At 42.0% G+C, this 23,546-nt stretch overlaps 1 protein-coding gene across 1 annotated transcript; it reads left to right on the plus strand.

Moving 5' to 3' along the window:
- Positions 1-7,486: 7,486 nt before the first annotated feature.
- Positions 7,487-19,074, plus strand: LOC122052360 (ABC transporter G family member 11-like). The gene is made up of 10 exons (XM_042613842.1): positions 7,487-8,025; positions 8,524-8,799; positions 8,877-9,062; positions 9,158-9,280; positions 9,373-9,501; positions 9,602-9,796; positions 9,882-9,968; positions 17,939-18,211; positions 18,300-18,407; positions 18,493-19,074. The coding sequence occupies exons 1-10, from the start codon at positions 7,609-7,611 to the stop codon at positions 18,859-18,861; spliced, it is 2,163 nt and encodes a 720-aa protein (XP_042469776.1). The 5' UTR covers positions 7,487-7,608; the 3' UTR covers positions 18,862-19,074.
- The last annotated feature ends 4,472 nt before the right edge of the window (positions 19,075-23,546 follow it).

Below are 23,546 nucleotides of genomic sequence, written 5' to 3' on the forward strand. Positions count from 1 at the left end.
GACAACGCCGAGCGGAGGCATCTGGAGTTGGACCTGGTGGACGAAGCAAGAGCTAAAGCAGTCGTCCGGCTGATGGCGTGCAGGAAGAGAATGAAGCAGAATTACAATAGGCGTGTAATTCCCAGAGCATTCCAAGTCGGTGATCTTGTGTGGAAGAAGGTGAAGTCGGTCGGCGATGTGAGCAAAATGGCAGTTCCCAGGGCGGAGCCCTTTAAAGTCGTCGAGAAGCTCCGATCGGGTGCCTACTACCTGGAAGATGAAGGCGGACGGCGGCTAGATCGACCATAGAGCGCAAACCACCTCCAGCCGTACCGTGCTAGATAAAAGGTGCATTGTAATTCATTTCATGTACGTTCCGCTCGTATGTATCCATTGGCTACAGGATTGAAGATAAGAAAATTTGCGAAGAGTCTGAGCGTTATTTGCCGAACGGTAACCTTCATGAAGACCGTCGAGCGGCGACGTTAAACTCTAGAGTCGGACCGGCGACTATAAACCCCCCGGCTTGAAGACCGTCGAGCGGCGACGTTAAACTCTAGAGTCGGACCGGCGACTATAAACCCCCCGGCTTGAAGACCGTCGAGCGGCGACGTTAAACTCTAGAGTCGGACCGGCGACTATAAACCCCCCGGCTTGAAGACCGGCGAGCGGCGAGGGTAAACTCTACGGTCGGACCAGCGACTTTAAACCCCCCGGCTAAAGACCGCCGAGTGGCGACGTTAAACTCTAGAGTCGGATCGACGACTATAAACCCCCTGGCTTGAAGACCGTCGAGCGGCGACGTTAAACTCTAGAGTCGGACCGGCGACTATAAAAACCCCGGCTTAAAGACCGTCGAGCGGCGACGTTAAACTCTAGAGTCGGACCGGCGACTATAAAAACCCCGGCTTGAAGACCGTCGAGCGACGATGTTAAACTCTAGATTCGGACCAGCGACTATAAAAACCCCGGCTTGAAGACCGTCGAGCGGTGACGTTAAACTCTAGAGTCAGACCGGCGACTATAAACCCCCCGGGTCGAAGACCGTCGAGCGGCGACGTTAAACTCTAGAGTTGGACCAGCGACTATAAACCCCCCGGGTCGAAGACCGTCGAGCGGCGACGTTAAACTCTAGAGTCGGACTAGCGAATTTAAACCCCCCGGCTCGAAGACCGTCGAGCGACGACGTTAAACTCTAGAGTCGGACCGGCGACTATAAACCCCCCGGCTCGAAGACCGTCGAGCGGCGACGTTAAACTCTAGAGTCGGACCGACGACTATAAACCCCTCGGCTTGAAGACCGTCGAGCGGCGACGTTAAACTTTAGAGTCGGACTGGCGACTATAAACCCCCCAGACGAGACAGCGTCGCGTTGAAGCACTTCAGCAAGACACTAGCAGAAAGTCCATGTAAAACGTACAGTCGTTTGACCGATCGACGTAGTAAAGAAAAACACTACAGCGAAAAGCTCATAGAAGTCCCAGGTATAGTGGGAGGTCGTTTGACCAATCGGCGAAGTTAAAAAATTTCCTGCGGGAAAAAGGTCGAGAGACCAGTCGGCGTAGCTACAGGAAGCACTCAAATGAAAGGCTAACAAAGCAAAAGTTAGCATTCCAAAATTACATTTAAAATCTCGCCGACCAAGGGCAAAGTTACAGATGTCATTCATTAAATCATGGTCGTTTAAGCCGACCGGGAGAAGTACGGAAAAAAGAAAGCAAGTCTTCATTGAAGGTAAGGCTGTAGGAGCCGACCGGGAGAATTACAGAAAATACTTTCACTCAAGAACGTCAAAAATGGGTTCGGGAATATGCTCCAGCAGCCCAGCCAGATCCTTGGGAGGGAGAGAAGCCGCCTCCGGAAGCTGGCCTTTAGCCTTCAAGTACGTAGTGGTGGCTTGGATGGCTTCTTCAAAGGCAAGGACCAGCCGATCGCTGAACTTGTTACCAAAGTCATCCGACCGAAAGTAGTTGTGCCTCATCGTCGTGAAGCGCCCTCATTCGCCATCTTGGTATTCTTTGAAGGTGGCTCGGGCGGCTTCTAAGGCGTCTTGGAGATCTTTATTGTCTCCTTGAAGTTTAGCCTCAGTAGTCGATCGACCCTTTTGCTCAGCGGAAAGCAGATCGGCTAACTCCTGGACACGCTGCTCCAGCGCTCGGGTCTGCTGATTCTTGGCCTCTAAATCAGAAATGGCCATATTTTTTCTATTGGTCGCCAGTTTCATCTTCCGGTCATGAGACTTGACCTGGGCTTCAAGGCCAGCTACCCTGGTTTCCAAGCCAGAGGACTTGTGTCATTCGACCTCCAGTAATTTCTTCGATTTGCTCAGTTCGGCTCGGAGCATGGCGTATGATGGCCCCTGCGCTGGCGCCCCTCCGGAAATTTGAAGCTTTTTTAATTCTTCCTCCAGGGCAGCCAGGCGATTGCTGAGCGCAATGTTCTCCACCCAGTGTTGTTCGAACGGAATAATGTTAAGAACCAAGATTAAGCATACAGTATGTTAAAGAGCATACCCCGGTTGCTTGTTGTAGATGGCTGTCGCCGAGCTGCCCAGGGGGGGTCATCAAGGCAACGCGAGCCCTCGTATCTTCCCATACTTTGGCGAGCGGTCCTCGGATGGTGATCTGATGCTCAGGACGGCCTTGATCGTTCGGCGCCCGCTCAGATCGGATTGAGAAGAGATGGATCGACCGGATGACTCGCCGAGCGGAGCAGAAACTATTCCTGAGCGCTTGAGCCGAAGACGAACCCAAGGCAGGGAACTAACGGGTCGTGCTTCGAGGGAGGTCGCTGGTTGGTCGAGCTGGGAAGGAGTTCAGTCCGAAGAGATGGCCTCGGTTAAAGCAGGGACTGAGTTGACCGCTTCAGAGGGGGCGTCAACTGGCTCAGTCACTGGTTCCACAAATGTGAGATCCGTTCGGCGACGTTTGCATGTTATCAAGGGGGAGTCGCCGGCCGACTGCCCCACGTCTTCGGAGGTAGGCTAACTGGCTAACGAGATAGCATCACCGATCGCTCCGGTTGCAAGGATCCGACCGATAGACTCTTGGGCTTCTGTTGGAGCCTCTTAGCTCTCGCCCTCATACGAGCCGACCGGCGCGATACCCAGATCGGCCATCTCCTTAGCCGCTGCTGCTTCTATTTCGGCAGCCTTCAATTTCATCCGCTCGGTGGCCTTGGCACGCCACATGATGTCAGCTGCATAAAAGAAGAATAAATCAGTTAGACCAAAAGGAGTGGGGACAGGGAAAGCGCTTACCCATGGTGCTTGGAAGCTTCGTTCGGATCGGGCTCAATCCGAATATGTACAACACCCCCTCGTGAAGTAGCTTATTGATACTGAACTTCTGGCCGGCTAATAGATTGGTTGCATGAAGATAATCCGGCTGGCTCTTGTATTTACCAAGGTCCGACGGGCTCGACACAGTGGTCTGCCATTTGGTGCGAAAGGATGGTCGTTCGGGAAAGCAAAGGTAAAAATAATTTTCCTTCTAATGCTTGTTCGAGGTCGGCATCTTGTCGAAAAAGACAAGACCGATCCGCGATTGGAAGAGAAAAGTACCCCGGACTGTTTGAGATAGTAAAAATAATGGAATACTCTGGGGACTAAGGGAATGTCGTGCAGCTTGAAAAGGATCACTATGCCGCACAACAACCTAAAAGAGTTGGGGACAAGTTGGCCGAGCGGGAGGCGGAAATAATTACAAACTTCACGGATAAAAGAATGTATGGGGAAGCGTAGGTCGGCCACAAATTGGTCGCGAAAGAAACAAATAGTGTCGGCCGGCGGATTGTGGGTCCGATCGGAAGAGGTGGCCAAAACTAATCTATGGTCAGGAGGAAATTCGAATTCGCGAAGGAAGCGTCCCGTGTCATCCTCGTCAAACCAGCTTACCATGGTCATATACCATAGGCCAGGAGAAGGATCAGAAGGTTGCGAGGTGCTAGCCATTGCCGGGACAATACCGAGGAAGAAAGGAAGAAAGAACGAAAGGGTTGACGGAGGAGGTCGGAATTATATTGAACAGGCGCAAAGGCCACGGAATGGAGAACACAGAAAAAGGTAAAGATAGGAGAAGGCTTACTGGGAGGCGAAGCGTGAAGAAGAGGGAGGTCGAAAGTTCGTCGGGGCATCGAGGCAAGCGAACGTCGGGAAACTGGACACGAGAGGAATCACCAAAAGCACGAAGGCAAGAACGATGGAAGGAAGATCAACGTCGGCGCTTCATAAACCCGGGGCTTAGTCCATAGCAACCGTTCGATCCAGGTCATCGAAAGGAACGTCGGCATCGGACCGTCGGATTTGAACCGACGTCTGTCCCATCGAAGATGACGCCCTCGTTGTACGATGACAGCGGACTTGCCAGGTGGCGATCAGTGATGGGGCAACATTTAATGAACATCATTACTCGCGCGTGGACAACTTAATGAGGATTGGCGTGAATTCCGAGGAGACCCGACGACTCCGACTGTCCTTAAAAGCGGTAGCGCGACAAGTGGCGAATAGAAATCAAAACTACCGATGCATAGCCATCAACTCGCCGGTCGGCCGAATGGACCTCCCTATAGCCGAGCGGAGGTACACTTTCAGGAGTGGCAGAGTGGATGTCGCTCGATCAAACTCATAGTCCAGTCAGTCAGACTTAGCGCCTCCTTCAACTAGACTTGAGGGGGAGGCATCTGATCCGGTGGTAAGGACGGGGGACCCTCATTGGCGGGAGGTCAACGACACGTGAAGGTCAACGGTCAAGGAAGTCAACCCCAAGGTCGTGCCGAACGGATAGAGGTCATGCCGAGCAGACATCCGACCAAGGGTCTCCCGGACCGAACGAAAGACAGCCCGACCAGGGGTCGGGTTTCTGACGCTCAAGTAGAGTCTATGGCCCGAGCGGAACGCTCGGCCGAGCCACATGACAATAAAGCTCAATTCCATCCGAGCACAGAAGCAGGGCTTCACTGCCCGGGCCAAGGTAGTCACATTCCCGTAAACCAAGAGCGCCGAGCGGGGTGTCCGCTCGGCCCGGAAGCAGGTGGAAACACTAGAAGACAAAAAGGACAGCTGGTAGCTTCATCCTCGAGACACCTGCCGCCGACAACCAGCATGGTCGGCGGCCAGAGCGGACAGAGTATCGTACGGTGGAAGCACCGTCACATCCGGGATATGCTCGGACGATTGCGGAATGACGTCAGACATGCTTTTCTGACACAACCCTACTGAGGTATGTTTGGGGAATCGTGCACACATCGAGAAGCGTGCCCGCGCCTCCCCGGGGTCCTATATAAGGACCCCCAGACTTCGACGAAGGTATGTAATCTTGATCACTGTAGCCACAATAACGTTACTCTGCTTCTTCGTTGCCTGACTTGAGCGTCGGAGGGTCGTCGTCGGGAAACCCCTCCCGGCTCGGCTTCTTTGCAGGTTCGTCGGAGATCTACACCACTAGTCGGGAAACCCCTCCCGGCCGGCTCGACGTTGTTTTCCTAAATTTATTGGTTCCGACCAAACTTTATTGATGTTTTGCTCGGTTAATCCATTTTATTATAGTTTTATTATAATTATAAGAGTAAATTTTGTTGGTCAGAATCTGGTCAGTTAGAATTCTACATATAATTAATATATACATATGATATTATTAAAATACTCTTGTACATACATATATGTATGAATTCTAATTGATCAGATTTTGACCATTTAGTATTACCTTAATTATAAATGACTTAATACATTTATGCATGAAACTAAAAAAAAAAAAAAAAACTTGATCAGAATAAAATTTAGCGTGCACACTAAATGCCCTACAAAATTGTACTTGCAAAATTAACTTTATGTATCATGCATATTCCCATTCCGACTAGTCAACTACTAATAGAACTATTGTTATCCTTGAGGCATGGAGAGAGATGTGATGGTTGGGCTTCAATACCATTTATTTCCATCAACAACCTGCACCAGTGCACATTAAATGCATGAAATAAGAGAGCGAATTATAGAAACACATCACATCCCCCATTAATCACCAGCACTGCGAAATTAAATACCCAAATAAATAATAGTTGTATCCAATCATAAACAATATATTAATTAAAAGTAGTTGCAGAATTATTAATTTCACATAAAAATAAAATAATATCTAGGAATTGAATGTGGCGATCCATGGAGTCACTTTTGAATACGGATTTAAGTAATTAAGCAACTTGCTGAATTTGTGAGGAGGGAGCGATCCACGTTTTTTTTTCAAAATAAAAATAAATGATGCTAGCTTTAGATCTCGCTCGCTTATTATGTTATAGACTATATTAAAATCTGTGTCGATTTTTTTTCAAACAAATATAAAGCTTCTTTGTTAGATTCAACTTATAGCAGTGAACAATTATTTATCATTCTAACAGTCTGGTCGGTTTATGGAAATAGTTATTTTATCTAGTATTTATTTCATATAACATTTCTATCAATCAAATATATAAAAAAAATATTTTTTTTTTATCTATTATAAGTAATTTATGAACCCATTTATATATATATATATATATATATATATATATATATCAAACGACCCATGCTTAATTACACCATAAAGGCTCCGAGTAGGGCAAGTTTAATACAGCTGTTTGATGATTGAACGAATTGGAGCATGCAGTTCATTCGACCACGAGATACATCAATCGAGAGGACAAGAAACACAATCGATGAAACAAATTGCAACAGAAATAAACCATTTGCTCAATACAGTTAGATACCCTCGAGATTGTGCCCCAAGATGGGTTACCTTCCAAATCATAGGAGATCCTTTAGTCCATTTAAGAGGGATCCTCTAGTCCGTAAAGACTGGATCAATTTATGATCCAGTCTTTACATTAGTGGGGGGCAATGGGTCTCCACCTGTTAATAGGTGGGGGTCATTATCTCCCACCAATCTCTTTATCCCAGTCCAGGAGTAGATCAGGACCAGAGGATCCGACCTCCTCTTTGTATATATTAATAGAGATTAATGGTCTCACCTGTAAAATATGTGAGAACTATCAATCTCTATCAATACATGTAAAGTAATCATCCTTTGGTCCGTAAAAAATAAAACACCAGCACCAAATGAAATTTAGTGGTCCTTCTACATACACTGGTCGGTTATATATATAGAGAGAGGGGGTATTTTTGTTTAAAAAAATATTTATCTAATTAATAAATCTAAAATGCAACTTATACACTTTAATAATTATTAGTTTGGAAAGCTAAGCCAGGTGAACCAATTTTATTAATCCCATCTGGTGAATTATCTACTAATTCAGTCTCGTGCATTTGATGATATTAAAATGATTTTGACCGACAACATAAAGCAGATATTGAAGTGGATATGGGTCCCTGCTCGGAAGTGGATGCCGTGCCAATCCCATGTTTCACAGTTGTGAATTGAGAGGAGGACCCCATCTCGGTCAAACTATGCACCACGTACCGCGGGATTGGGCATGCATTGAAGAATTCACAGTTGGGTTGAGAGGAGGAAGGCTCATCTCAGTCAAACCATGCACCTCACACGCTCCCACATCCCTTTTTCCTAACTACGTATTAATTCCTCACTTTCACGGCTCAGTTGCCTCGTTCTCCACGTCGTAGCAAATTGCTGAAACGACATCATGAGAGGAGGATCAGCAGCAGCAGCAGCAGCCGAGGAGATGAGGCGCACGGTAATGGCAGATATCGAGGCTAATCGGCCGCGAGGGAACGGGATGGTGGTGGGCGGGATGAGCCCGCTCAGCGAGACGCTGTGGCGGGATAAGGCCGACACTGAGTTCATCGGCGACGTATCCGCGCGGTTGACGTGGAAGGACTTGACGGTGATGGTGATGCTCAAGGGAGGGGAGACGCACAGGGTGCTGGAAGGCCTGACGGGCTACGCCGAGCCCGGCACGCTAACAGCGCTCATGGGCCCCTCTGGCTCCGGTAAGTCCACCATGCTCGATGCGCTCGCTGGCCGACTCGCCGCCAACGCTTTCCTCGCCGGTGCCATCCTGCTCAATGGCCGCAAGGCCAAGCTCTCCTTTGGAACCGCTGTGAGCTCTATTGCACGCTGTTTTGGTCGAATAATATTTGTTTTTATATATATGCATGCATGTAATGAAGTTGTTTTTGACTCAGTTTGACAAGTCTTATTCTCAACCATAAATCCCCCAATTCACAAGTGTTACGATTACGTTTCGTTTTTCAAAAAAAAAAAACAAAAACAAAAAAAGGTGCCAGTGGATGTTGATCCTCTTAATTATAGATCCATAGTACAATATTTTGATCTGATTTTGTTTTTCAGTGAGGCCGAAACAATGTTTTGCTTCATTTTGCAATTATTTGGCTAGATTTGAGCTACTCCCTTTTGTCACTATGAACTTGGTAGGGTGTAAAGAAGATTTGTAATAAGACTGACACCAAAATTAAATAAACAAATAAAAGGAGATTTGTAATTAGACAACTAGAGTTCTTATATGTCGATCGAGTTTGATTGTTCTATTGTCTTATATATGGTTAATTCAGTAGATTGATTAAAACTAACATATCAGGCGTATGTGACCCAAGATGATACTTTAATTGGAACATTGACGGTGAGGGAAACCATATGGTACTCTGCTCGCCTCCGGCTGCCGGACAATTTGCCACGGCAGGAGAAGCGGGCACTGGTAGACAGTACCATCATAGAGATGGGCCTCCAAGATTGCGCCGACACAGTGGTCGGAAACTGGCATTTGCGTGGAATAAGTGGCGGCGAGAAGAGAAGAGTCAGCATTGCTCTTGAGATACTCATGAGACCCCGATTGCTCTTCCTCGATGAGACCCCGATTGCTCATCGACAGGTAACCACAAAAGTCAGTGAAGCTCAAAGATGAACTCGATCTATTCGTTAAATGAAGTAAACACTTGTGGATGCAGTGCTTCAGCATTCTTTGTGACAGAAACACTGCGAGGTCTGTCGAGGGATGGCCGGACTGTGATCGCTTCGATTCATCAACCCAGCAGTGAGGTGTTTGAACTCTTTGATTCTCTGTATCTGCTCTCTGGGGGCAAAACTGTTTATTTTGGTAAACCTTATGAAGCATACGAGGTGAGCTACATATTAGAGTAAATACTCGAATCTTTCCAGTCATTCATTGTATCAGTACCAAGAATGATTCTCTGAATAGCCTCCTGCATCGACAGTTTTTTGCTCAAGCTGGGTTCCCTTGTCCTTCTCTGCGAAATCCCTCGGATCACTTTCTGAGGTGCATAAACTCAGATTTTGACAAGGTGAAAGCTACCCTCAAAGGGTCAATGAAACTACGGGTAATTAAGAAGAGGAGTTACTAGTCTATTCTGGTGAATCTCATATTTACAACTAGGTAAACTAAGCAAATCTAGCGTGCTATCTAATTCAGTTTCAGAGGAGTGACGATCCCTTGGAGAAAACTACTACTACTGAAGCAACGAGAAGGTTAATCGAGTTCTACGGTCGTTCACAGTATTATTATGCAGCCAGGCAACAAGTGAATGAGATCGCTCGAATTGTACGTCCAATTCTAAAGATTTCATCTTCCTTTAATTTCTTTTATTACCTTGTCAAATTTCCATCACAGCATTTAACAGAGAGAAAGATATACGTTGCAGAAGGGCACAGTGTTGGATTCAGGAGGCAGCCAGGCTAGCTTCCTGATGCAATCACTGGTTTTGACAAAGCGCTCATTTCTCAACATGTCGAGAGATTTCGGTTATTACTGGTTGAGGCTCCTAATCTACATTCTGGTCACCATCTGCATCGGAACTATTTACTTCAACGTCGGAACTGGATACACTGCCATTCTGGTATTATATATATGATTCCCACCGTAATTTACTTCTGTAGGATCTTCATCAAGACCACCGTGAAATTTGTTCGATTGTGTTGCAGGCAAGGGGTGCATGTGCTTCTTTTGTCTTTGGGTTTGTAACATTCATGTCAATAGGAGGATTTCCGTCCTTTGTGGAAGATATGAAGGTTCGTGATCTGAATTTGATCTCAAATATTCGGGTTCTAATTAAATGAAATTAACGAGAAGAGAAATCAAGATGTTTGTTTTAAAAGGGAATCATTCAATATTCAATATAATTATGTCAAAATAAAATTATGATCCATTAATTATTTCTTTAGTTAACAGAGTCTTATAATATCTCTATCCTTGGCATCCGCCCATGTCTTAGCCAAAGAACCTTGGATGTGAATCATGTGTTCGGGCGCTTGGGGCGTATCGTCATTTGGAGAACGCCATGCATCAATCGACAGGTGGATTAGAGCCGATACATGCCTACTGCCGATCAGATCGGTGGGCTCCGAAGTTGCCTAGCCTTTAGATTGGGACTTCGAGGAGCGGATGGTACAAAGTGAGGCCGCTAGATTGGCCAGAGATGGGAGGAAGGAAATTAGTTGCGCTAGAATCTGGCTGGTCGGCAACTTGAGTACTGATGGAGTCCGGTCGGACGAAAGCGGCGTTGGCAAAGCAACCATCCTCTCGGGTACGGCAGAAGACGAACTCTCACCTCACTCGGATTGGGTCAGGAGGTAGGCACTTCCATAAGCGTCGGCGTTGAGGTTCCAGAGCGGGAGGTACCCTCTGAGCGGAGTCTCTTTCTCCGCTGGCGCTGAAGTAGTGGCTCGCTAGAGGCTGTTGACTCGGTCGGCACCGACTCAGATGGGATAGCCACTGGGACCATCGTGGACCGCTCAGAAGGAAGCTCCCCAGTGGTGACGGTAGCGCTGCTTCCGGCCACCCGGCTCGTATCATCAGTCTGGTCGACCAAATTGCCGACCGGCAAGAGACTGCGACCTTCCAGTTCGACCGCACTACAAGCATTGATCCCGGCATCAGAGAGCTTGCTCTTGCCGCTTAGCAAGGACTTCAACATGAGTTCGGTTGCAAAAATAAAAGTGAAATAAGTTAGAGTCTAAGGTGATATAAGAAGAAAAAGTTGACCTAATGAGCCAGGCAGCCGTGAGCGAAGGGGACTTAGTCCAAAAATATACAGAACGCCTTCGTGCAACAACTTGTATATGTGGTACTTCTGACCGGTCAGGTGAGCGGCCGCCTCGAGATAGGTTGGCTCCCAATGATACTTGCGTAAGGAGGGAGGCTTCATGAGCTTCATTTGTCAGCCGGTCGAGAATGATGGTCGCTCGAAAAGGTGAATAAAAAAGTAATGATCCTTCCAATGTTTGTTGGAAGAAGACATTTTATCAAAAAATATAGAGCCCGATCAGGCTTGTAAAAGAAAAGTACCCGCCTCAGATAGCTTGAGATAGTAAAATTAATGAAATATACTGGGGACAAGCAGGATGTTGTACAAGCGGAAGAGGATTACTACCTTGCACAGACGACACCAATATGGTCCTGTCTGAAAACAGTGAAGACAGCTGGCTCGGGATGTGTCTCTGGGTTAAACATGTGAAGATTCTGCTCTTCCCTAAAAAACCAAGAACGTTAGTGTCAGGCCAGGGAAGGGGTCCCGACGTTGACCCTCTAACGCTCAAGTCAGTCACCAGAACAGTAAAAGAATAGTACAAACTGTAACAACAAGAGCGTGATCGCAGAATAATGCATACCTCCTTCAGTGTTTGGAACCCTCTTTATATAGTAACCCTATTGTGTATGTGCACACTTCCCAAGGTGCATGCACGTTTTCCCATCTTTCCTATGAAAAGGCAGGTTAAAAAAGTCTCTTTGACACCATTCCTTAACAGGGTGTGCAAATCTCTGACATGACAGTGGATGCTTTCGTCGTACGATTTGCCTGTTGACCATACCCTATTGTCAACGGCACCAACTCCCAGAAGGATACAATGAGCTAAGCAAGGGCCCCACTGTTTGGCCAAGCGGGGAGCCACTCGGCCGGGATTCCCCGCTGGGTCGCTCTAGGTTGTTCTTCTCTACGATCGCTTGACTCGATAGGTTGTTCCTCGTATGCCTGGACAGGCAGTCTAGTCAGACTAGCCCTTATAGGTCATCACAATTGCGAACATATGTTTTCCTCTCTTTAGTCATCCGGCTATTGGGTTGTTGCCTATCGCCCGGTCGGACGAGCGATCTGGTCAGACAAGCCTCTAGACGACACCATGATACCAAGTCCTCCTTTCACTGAGCGGGTAGCCATGCTCGATTGGACCCTTCAGGCCTGATCGGCCCGTTGCCACCTGCTCGGCTAACTTTAGTGACATGGTGATTCTATGCTTTTGATTGCCTTGATTTCGACCTCCATGTCAGCTACCTTTCCCACCTTTGACTTGTCCTTGGTAAGTTCCTTTTACCACCGCATCAATTCCTTTTTTTATTACTTTAATTGTCAATTGACATATTCTTATCATGTATCTATAAATTGTCTATTTATGGACAAACCAATGCAATCAATAATTTTATTGTTTCATCCTTTTCTTTCTCATCCAATCTCGTTTCTTATATGGTATCAGAGCCTTTGCTCTCCTTTCTTCTTCCTCGTGCGATGTTGTTCATTCTAAACAGGTAGCCTTCTTAAACTTCTTGCTATTGGAATCTCTGCTCTAATATGCCAATGAAGTCGCCGCCTGCAATTGCCTTCGCCTCCAACATCGCTGTCATCGCCGCCAAGAAGTCCCTCTCACGCACAGAATTTCTTCTTTTTTAAAAAAAATTATTCTCCCTCCCAATTTTCTTTACATTTTTCCACAAACAAATTTTCCTTTCCTTTTTTTTTCATTTCTTTATTTTCTTTTCCAACATTTTCTCCTAAATCATTCTTCCTTCCATCTTTCTTTCTTTTTGTCCCGTTACTTTTCTTCCTCTGTTTTTGTTTTTCTTTTTCTCTATTGAATAGCAGCATCCTTTTGCAGGGTTGGCCCTGACTTTTAAGGGCCCTTGGTAAAAAAAGAAAAATGAGCTTGGAACTTTTTTTACTAATATACAATTTACATAGAGTTTAATAGAAAAACTTGAAAATCAATATATTTCATTTAAAATATGATAAACTTCATATAAAATATATTTTTCAAGATTTTTCAAAAAATACAACACTATACAAAATATATTTTCCGATCTTCTCCAAAAAATACAATACTTACAAATACAAAAAAAAAAAAAAGAGATCAAATAATCATTGAAAACATCTAGATCTTCTAGCATTTTAAAATGTAAAATCATCAATAAGGTCTTCAAAATTATTTTTTTTTAACACCTTATTTTCAATAAATAAAATTGCCAAGCCATTTATATATTGATGAATGATCAAACTAAAATTTTAATTGGAGAATAGATTTAATTAGAAGAGATTCAAAGGAAAAGAAGAAAGAAAATTGATGTTCAGGATTCAGATTTCACTCTTCGGAGTCTTCTTACTTCTGTAAACAAATTAATAAAAAAAGAGTTGTATAAGAAATAAAGTTTTGGAAAAAAGAACGGTTGACCTTCCTTTTTTTTCCTTTTTAGATTTTTAAATTTTAGTAATAAATATATTTTTTGGGGCCTTTATTAAAACAATCCAACAATATATATTTTTAAGCCTTTATTAAAACAATCCAATAAAATATATTTTTTGGGGTTTTGAATTAAAAAAATCCAATTATATATAATATATAATACATATGTATGTCAAATTTAGGGGCCTCCAAAAGTCAGAGGCCCTAGGTCGTCGCCCTTGGTGGCATGCCTTGGCCATTTGTTACCTTTCTTCCTATCCCCCTTTCGGCAACACGAAACACGAGTAGTAGCCTCTCACTCTCCTTCTCAGCCAACACCAAAACCCTCAATTGCAACCGTCGAAGTTAGTCAAGGCCATCACCAAAGCCCATCGAAGCTAGCCAAGGCCATCGGCTCTTTGTGATTTTTTTTTCTCATGTCAACCTTTTCCTCTGACTTTTCCTCACCATATCCTCTGCACAACGACCCCTTCTATATCTCGAAAAAACATTTTCTCTCCTTTTTCTTTCTTTCCCCATAGTCATTTGTTCTTTTTGTCTCTGCCATGGTTCTTCCTTTTTTTCTCTCTTTCTTCCTTCTTTCTTCTCTTTAATGTCGGATACTCAAAAAAGATGTCAAATTTGTCTCAAAGTCGGGTATATTGGTATTCAATGTCCTAGACAATTTGATACAAACTTCATCAGTGGTCCTACAGCTTTAAGTCAATCAACTGTCTTACAAGTATATCCTAAAGCACTCTCATCTATGCCTATTCTTGGTAAATCATTGGAGTTTTCATCTACTGAATGATATATTGACACTGAAGTAACTCATCATGTTTCATCAAATTATAATATCCTCACAAAAGTAAAGTCATACTATGGTTCATATATGGTACAAGTAGACAATGACTCAGGTTTGTAAATTGCTAATCTTGGAAATACATATATTAATTTATCTAATCATACTTTTCATATGCACAACATCTTTCATGTTCCATTTATTACTAAAATTAAAATTTACTCTCTACATATCAATTTTGTCTTGATAACAATATCTTTTTTGAATTCCATCATAATCATTATCTTATAATAGAAGAACAAGTACTATCATGTTTTATGGGAAAATAAAAAATGGTCGTTATTATCTTCAAACCTCTTCAATTTAAGCTTTTATTGGTGAATGCACAAATAAACCAGCTTGGCATGCTCGCCTTGGTCATTCTTCTCTTCAAATTGGTTAGTTAATCATCAATAGGTATGGTTTATTTACCTCCTTTACCTCCTCTCCATCTCATTCATGTAGAGCCTGTATGGAATCTAAAAGTCATAAGTTTTGTTTCTCTTCATCTGATCACATTTCTAATTTTCTACTTGAAATAATTCAATCAGATGTTTGAGGCTCTGCACCTATCTTTTTTAACCGAGGTTTCCTATATTATGTTACCTTCATTAATCATTTTAGTAAATTTACTTGGCTTTATCCTATGAAAAGGAAATCTGATTTATTAGACATATTTTGTCATTCAAAAACAAGTTGAACTATATTTTAATTGCAAAATACTCTCTCTTCGTTCTGATTGGGGAGGTGAATATTAATCTCTTCATCATCTTCTTGTCTCTTGTAGAATTATTCATTGAGTTTCTTGCCTTCACACTCCAGAGCAAAATGGCTTTGTTGAGAGGTTTGTATTATAGTATATCTCATAAATCAACTTCCTATCCCATTACTCAATCATAAGTGTTCTTTGTAAAAACTTTATAATTAGACCCCTGACTACACCTTTCTTCGAATCTTTGGTTGTGTATGTTATCTATGGTTACACCCCTACTCTAAACACAAACTTGACTCTCGTTCATTACTACGTGTTTTCTATGGTTATAGTAATATGCATCATGTGTATCGTTGCTTGCATATATATACCAATTGGATGGATATATACTTCACAACATGTTACTTTTGATGAGTCTCTATTACCTTTTTCAGGAGTCTCTTCAATCTCTCCTCCAAATACAGGTGACACCTTCTTGATGGCACCTAATATTGTCGAAAGTGCTAGCACCCTAGGTCCTGTTCCAGAGCTCTCTGATAACTCTCCTATACCTTCGAAATTACCTTAAGTTGCTACTCTAATCTTAGAAGTCTCATCGGTTGAAGATAATATACTTCCTAGCTCTGGATCCTCAGATAATATAAGTCCATCAACAAAATCACCATGTCAGCCCATTTCCTCGTCACCATCAACAACTGATTCAGATGATAATACTCCTTGTCACATGCATTCCTTAAATGACATATATGCACGATGCCCACCAATGGAAACTCAATATCCACTCCCACGAGATCTAATGGTCTCCTCAAAATCTATTGAACCAACTTATTTTTTACAAGCGAACAAGAATCTGAATTGGTGTAGTGCAATGACTACATAATTTGATGCACTTTTTCACAATGAAACATGGAGCTTAGTTCCGTACACTCTCTCCATGAATGTTGTGGGGTCCAAATGGATATTTTGTCTTAAGCATCGAGTTGATGGTTCTTTTGAAAGGCACAAAGCTTGATTTGTAGCCAAAAAATTTAGTCAACAACCAGATATTGATTTCAATGGCACATTTAGCCCAGTTATCAAAATTATATTTGTCAAATTATTGTTATCAATAGCCGTCAGTTCTAATTAGCTTGTACAACAATTAAACGTTTCTAATACATTCCTTCATGATCATCTTGAGGAAACTGTATTTATGAAGCAACCACCGAGGTTCATTCATCCTCAATTTTCATCTCATATTTGTCAACTCAAGAAATCCTTATATGGTCATCAACAAGCTCCTCATGTATAGTTTTATTGATTATCTAATTGGTTATAAGTTCAAGGATTTGTTGGTTCAAAGACTGATTCCTCTTTATTCTACAAATATAATGATGGTTTCATAATTTTTTTATTTATTTATGTGGATGATATTTTAATGATCGACAAAAATCAAAAGGGAATCACAACTCTATTAAGTCTTCTCAATCAAGAATTTCCTATTCAAGATTTGGGTAATGCTAATTTTTTTTCTTGATATTGAACTTATTCCTCATGATTAAGGTTATCTCCTCTCTTAAAGCAAATATATTATTAGACTTCTTTAAAGAGCTAAAATGGATGGAGCACGACCAGTCTCTATACCAATTGTCATAAACAACTTCTTTACAACTTCATCCTCTCCTGTAATGTCTGATCCCTAGGTTTATCGAAGAATTATTGGAGCCTTACAATATGTCACTATCACACGCCCTGATATTACCTTTACAGTAAATCGTGCTTGTCAATTCATGCATACTCCAACTAAACAAAATTGGGAATGTGTGAAAAAAAATACTTTGCTATCTCAAAAAGATAGATCCGCTACCTTAGCAACCCCCCTAATGCCGACCTCATGGATATGGAGGGAGGTACATGCAGGTATACAGGCCAAAGGCGCATGGTGGGGTAAACCCTAGGTCGTTAGTTCCTGATAATCGACCCCTAACCATTAAGCCAGAGATGTTATGCACCCACCGTCTGCGCTACGCCCTGGGGTAGTACTTCGCTATCTCAAAGGTATTATTCTACATGGTTTTCTTTTATATCACCAATCATCTCGAGATTTATCTACCTATAGTGATACAAATTGGGCAAACTCTACTGAAGACAAACACTCTACTAGTGGATATGCAATATTTCTTGGATGAAACCTTATCTCATGGAATTCAAAAAAGTAACCTACGGTATATCATTCAAGCACTGAGGCAGAATATAAAGCTATAGCAAATATAACGTCTGGAATTATTTGGCTTCAATCACTTTTCTCTGAACTTCATCTTGCATCAAATATTACACCAAAATTTTGGTATGATAATATTAGAGCAACATATCTTACAACAAATCCAATATTTCATGCTCACACAAAATATGTCAAAATTAATTTTTATTTTGTTCGAAAGCGTGTGACGACTCAACAATTATCAGTTTCATATATTTCTGCAGAGGATTAAATTGCTAACATTTTTACTAAATCATTATCTAAATAACGTTTCAACATGCTAGTAAGTAAATTCAACGTCAAAGATCTTCCGTTAAATTTATCGGGATTAAAATAGAATCATTCAATATGATTATGCTAAAATAAAATTATTACCCATTAATTATTCCTTTAGTTGACATAATCTTATAATCTTTCTTTTCTATATTACTTTATCTTATAACATTTCTTTTCTTTATTACTTTATCAATTGACAAAGTCTTATGATATATCTATAAAGAGCAATGATATGCACAAGGAAAAAACCTCAATGAAAACCTCAAGGATAGACACATAAAGTCATGGCCCACCATTTCACTTTTTGTGGGCCCCATCACTTTATGTGTCTATCCTTGAGATTTCATTGAGTTTTTTTCCTTGTGCATATCATTTTTCATCTATAAATTATCTATTTATGAGCAAACCAATTCAATTAATAATTTTATTGTTTCTTCCTTTTTCTTTCTTGTCCAATCTCATTTCTTATATGTTTCACGTAGGTGTTCCAAAGAGAGCGGCTAAATGGGCACTACGGCGTGGTGGCATTTGTCATCGGCAACACACTGTCCGCAGCGCCCTTCCTCATCATGATATCTGTGGCCTCTGGAACCATTTGCTACTTCATGGTCCGCCTTCATCCGGGTTTCATTCACTATGTCTTCTTCGTTCTGTGCCTCTTCGCCAGTGTGACTGTGGTGGAGAGCTTGATGATGGCCATCGCCAGTGTCGTTCCCAACTTCCTCATGGGAATCATCATAGGAGCTGGAATTCAGGTACCCGGCCGTCTCCCATATAATTCATGCATGCATATTTATGTATGAATTGAGACATAACCTTGCGCTTCTGCATGCCTTGCAACAGGGGATCTTCATGCTAGTGTCAGGCTACTTTCGACTCCCTAATGACATCCCAAAACCCTTCTGGCGTTACCCCATGTCATACATCAGCTTCGATTTCTGGTCACTGCAGGTAAAGAACGAAACTGTACGACTTAAGTGGAAAATGGGATCATTGAAATATAACCATATATTATTCAACTGTTTCCCCACAACAGGCCCAGTATCAGAATGATTTAGAAGGTATCCTCTTTGATAACCAGTCACCGGATCTTCCAAAGATTCCAGGAGAGTATGTGCTGGAGAACATCTTCCAGATCGACATACACCGGTCCAAGTGGTGGGATTTGTCAGTGCTCTTCAGCATGATTGTCATCTACCGAATCATCTTCTTCCTGATGATCAAAATCAACGAGGATGTGACGCCGTGGTTTCGAGGATACATCGCGAGGAGAAGGCTGCAGCAGAAGGCAAATTTGGAGCGCCGGCTATCTTCGCGATACCCTTCCATGGAAATCACTGAGAGGCAACCTTCCCTGAAAGATTATGTGGTTGAAGAAGGATCTAGTTCCAATAGCAGTGCTTAGTTTCCTACCAAGTATAGATCATAATTATGTTTTTTATCTAAAACGATCCCGTCTGCAACTTGTTGTGGTAGGCGCCGGGCAGGTTCCAAGCTGCACACTATATATAATTATATTCATCGAAAATAGTAGAAGTAACTATTTATTATTCGAATAAAATTATTGGATTATATGTATGGATACAGAGACTGATAAGAAATTTCACTAGTCGCCTCATCAACATTGATCACTGTCAAAAGCAAAAGGGAAGACGAACCAAGGATCATTGAGCTGTGGGGATGATGAGACCCCTTTCTGCTCATCTTATCTTGATATAAAATGTCATAAAGTATCCATATTCATTTGCCTAGTCCTTATGGTAAACACTGATATTCTTTTTGCCAAAATCACATTTAGTTCCATGATCATTTTGTTGGAGAAAACCAATAATCTCTGCAAACTCATTTGGTTCAAAAAAAAATTAATTCAAATAAATTAAATAAATGTTATCTCTGTCTTTGTGCAGTTAAATGAATCTGCAAAACAACTAATTTTAAGTTGAGTAGATTGGCACGAGTAATCAAACAATCAATAAAAGATTCAGGTGAAAAACCTTTCAATATGAAGAAAAAAATTACAAACTTTATGCCACTTAAACACTTCAATTACTAAAAATAAAGGATATATCAAGGCTTCTCTAGCAGCAATTTAGATAACAATTATCAACTACTTACTCAAAAGAGGTGGATTTTTTGAAATAGGTGATAGGCGTGGATAAAACGATAAAACAGGTGAAGTAATATAAATAAGGAGGTGATAACTCACAGATAATATTACTTCAAACAGGATCTTACAAACTCTAATTCTTGCAATTCTTCCCAAGTAAACCTCAAAGGACGCTTGAATGCTTTGCAAGGGTGGTGAGCATCCTTATTTATAGAAAAGATGTCGGGTGCACCATGGGCCCCATCGTCACATATTGTCTAGATAAGAACGCATCAGATGCCTCTTTAAGCTAAGGACATCTTTACTTTACAGTACACAGATGCCTCTTTACAACTAAGGGCATCTTACTTTAGATACTTTACAACACACAGATGCCCCTTTACAGCTAACGACATCTTACTTTAGATAACACGCATATGCCTCCTTACAGATCACGGGCATCTTATCTAGTAGGTAGTAGGGTCCACCACTTCCGCGAACGTTACACTTGGAAGGAATTCATTCTGTTAATAGCGTCTTGAAGCATATAGGCGGTTTGTGCCAGTTGTTCATCAATTTGTTTGGTGACAGGGTACCAATCATGCCACCAATTATCTTTGGAACATAGTCATTGGCACTCTTGTTTCTTCAGAGAGTGGAGTAAACATAGTTGTTGGAGTGCGTTAGTGGCTTGGATAGTAGCTCTTTGTTGTAGGTTGTGCAGGTCTTGTCGTATCTGTTGGTCTCTTTCGAATGTGATTGGATAGACACGTAGCTTGTTGAGCTGTTGTTGATATTGCTCAGCGAAGTAGATAGGGCTTGGAGGGTCATCATTAAGTGTGCTTGAGCTTCCGGGTTGGGTCATTCTTCTAGCTCCTCTAGGGATGGTGCTACTAGTCCTAGTCGGACCATTTCTTGGATCGGCCATTCTGCCAAAATAAGTAAATTGATTAGCCGTAAGAAGGCATCAGCTACCTGATTATCTTCACCCTTGATATGCTCGAACTGAACTTGAATGCCTGTTCCAGTAATATAATCAACAAAGGTCAGCCAACAAACATGCGAGGGCTTGTTACTGGAAGTTTTTCCGAAGAAGCTTATTATTGCTTGGCAATCTGTTCTAATGAGCAACTCTTGCTTGTCTAGAAAATAAATCTTTAGAGCTTCTAGGGAATTTATGACTGCATCGATTTCTGCATCAATTGTGGACTTAGGAGGGTTGAACTTTCCACTTGCATACGCGCATAGTTTTTCAGTGATCTTTGAGTCATATTTAGCCTTTTTCCATTTACATACACCGCCCCATCCATCCATGCATCCATCAACCTCAAGAATGATGAAGCAATCTTCGGGTGGAATTTCCAGCTCTGGTAACTTTTGGATCTTCTCCTTGATTTGCTTGATTAAATCCCGATCTTGCTTGTTAAGCCTTTTATCCCCATTGGGGCTTGTCTTAGCGTAGAGGGGGCTCAGTAACTTCCCTAGGGTTGGGATATAATTTCGGGCATAGTTTAACAGGCCAAGCCAAGATATCATACCCTTCGTGGTTTTTAAATCCTCATCTTTAAAATCAGCAACCTTTGTGATAATATGCGGTTGTAGCTTGATTCTGCAATTGCCTATTACTGCTCCTAAAAATTCAATTTCAAGGACGACAATTTTCATCTTAGTTGGGCTTAGCACAAGCCCCTGCTCTTTGCATATACTTAGCATACTCCTGAGGTGTCGTGCATAGCTTTGTTCATCTGGAGAGAATACTAATATGTCATCAATATATACAGCAATATATTCCTCTGTACCTCTGAAGTAATTATCCATTTTTCTTTGAAAAACAGCGGGTGCATTTTTAAGTCCGAATGACATCACCAGCCATTCATAAAGGTCGTCTAGAACCCAGAATGATGTCCATTCAATTGAATCAGAGTGCATTGTTACCTGATGGAAGCCATTCTTCAGATCAAACGTAGAGAAAATACAACTATTACTGACCTTTTTCAGGATTGTGTTTATGCCTGGGAGGCTATATTGATCTTTATGCGTGATGTCATTTAGGTTTTTGTAGTTGAATACCATTCTTTCTTTGCCTTTCACCTCTTTGCCTGTCTTTGGGTCAACTATTGTTCCTGAGTTGACAATGATCGTCGTAGTTTGATGCTTGCTTTTACTGGGCTGGATGACGCCAAGTTTTAGTAATGCCTTTACATGCTTACTGAAAGTCTCCTTTTGTTTGGGCGTCAGATGTTTAAGAGGTCGGTCTTCAATAATAAAGTCTGGATTTTTGATATCCAGCTGGCAAAATATTTTGTTCTTCTCCCAATGTTGTAGGGGATTTTCCCCAATATATCCTTGATCAGTCAGCTCCTTTAGTAATGAACTAAATTTTTGCTGAAAGTTAAAGTTAGTATTCCCAACTGAAAAATTGACCATTTCTTTGATTTGTATGTATTCTTCTTATTCTAGTTCCAGCTCCTCTATTGCTGTTGCATTTATGGAGGGTAAGGTATTTATAGTTGTCAAATTTTTGTAGAATGTTACCGTATTTCCTTCAATTCGGAGTCCTCCATTCATCGCTCGTATGAAGCGCAGCCAATTATGAGCTGAATATTATCTCCCAGTACCATGGGAAAGCTAAAAGTATATGGTATTATGATGAAATTGTCTCCTATAGTGTCACGCCCCAGAGGAGTCCTTGCCAGACAAAAATCCAGCAACATCTCTCTTGTACGGGTGACAATCTGAAGCATTACTATATACAAAATATATATCAGCACATATGGCTGGAATATATACACAACTACTGTTGGGTTTTTCGGACCGCGAAAATCACTTTTTCGCGTCGCGGAAACCCCCAAACCCCGCCACCGGATCCGTGCGAAGAATAAAAATTCGAAAAACTACGAGTGCGAGTTTACCAACCTATAGATCTACACTAGAACTATATGTTAAAGAGTTTTTACCCTCGTAGCGTGCCTTTCGCGAGTCTCGCTTGTCCAAGGAGATGCCGGATCTCAAGTTGTAAAGTAGACAACTCTCTATGCGTATCCACACGAACTAATTAGGTGGAGAAGACCAAACAATAGGTGTGCTAGCACCTAGGTGGTTCGGCCAAGAGTGGAGAGGGAGAGCAAGAAGAGAGAGCTCTAGGAGGAAGAAGATGGAATTGAATTCCCTTGAATGGAAAAATCAATCTCATTCACTATGAAAAGTGGCTGGCCACAATGGGAAGTGTAACCCCCATTCTCATTTAATGTGTTCATTAAAGATATTTGTAACCTCCATGAGGTGGCACACACATGTGCTAAACATGATGATGTGGCACATCATCATTGGCCACTTAATGCCAAGTCACAAATGATGTGGCATAAAGTCAAGTCAAACTTGACTCTTCCTCTTCCTCTCAAGTCAAGTCAAACTTGACTTAATCTCTCTCATGGTTGATCTAATTCAACCATTTAATTCAAGACAATTTAATATAATGAATCTAATTCATTTAATTAAATTGATTCAATGAGTCATAATCTAAATTAGACTCATTGAACACATGAATCAACTTGAGTCCAACTCAATTACCCCAATTAGGATTACTCTTAATCCAATTTGATTCATCAAATGAATCTAATCCTCTTGGTTCATCATATGAACCTAATCTCCATCTAATTGTCCCTAGTGTGTGACGCTATAGGTTCTTGTAACGTTGGCAATGCCCCTAAACTCATTTAGGAGCATAAGTAATGAGCGGTATCTAGCAACACATCATTACTACCCAAGTTACAAGAATGTTGAGATCCAACATCACCTTGTGACTACTAATTGTGACTCCTCACAATATATGACAAGTGTCCTTCTATCCTAGACATCTACATTGATCAATGTGAGGCATAGACCGTGTCATCCTCTGACCAATCTAAATCTTGATCTCCAAGTAGACTCACTAAATTAAATGAGCTCAATATCTCATATTGACTCATTTGGGCATGGCCATGCACTTCGTGGTCTCACTCTAT

The sequence above is a fragment of the Zingiber officinale genome, chromosome 3A (assembly GCF_018446385.1).
Source record: "Zingiber officinale cultivar Zhangliang chromosome 3A, Zo_v1.1, whole genome shotgun sequence".
Lineage (NCBI taxonomy): Eukaryota > Viridiplantae > Streptophyta > Magnoliopsida > Zingiberales > Zingiberaceae > Zingiber > Zingiber officinale.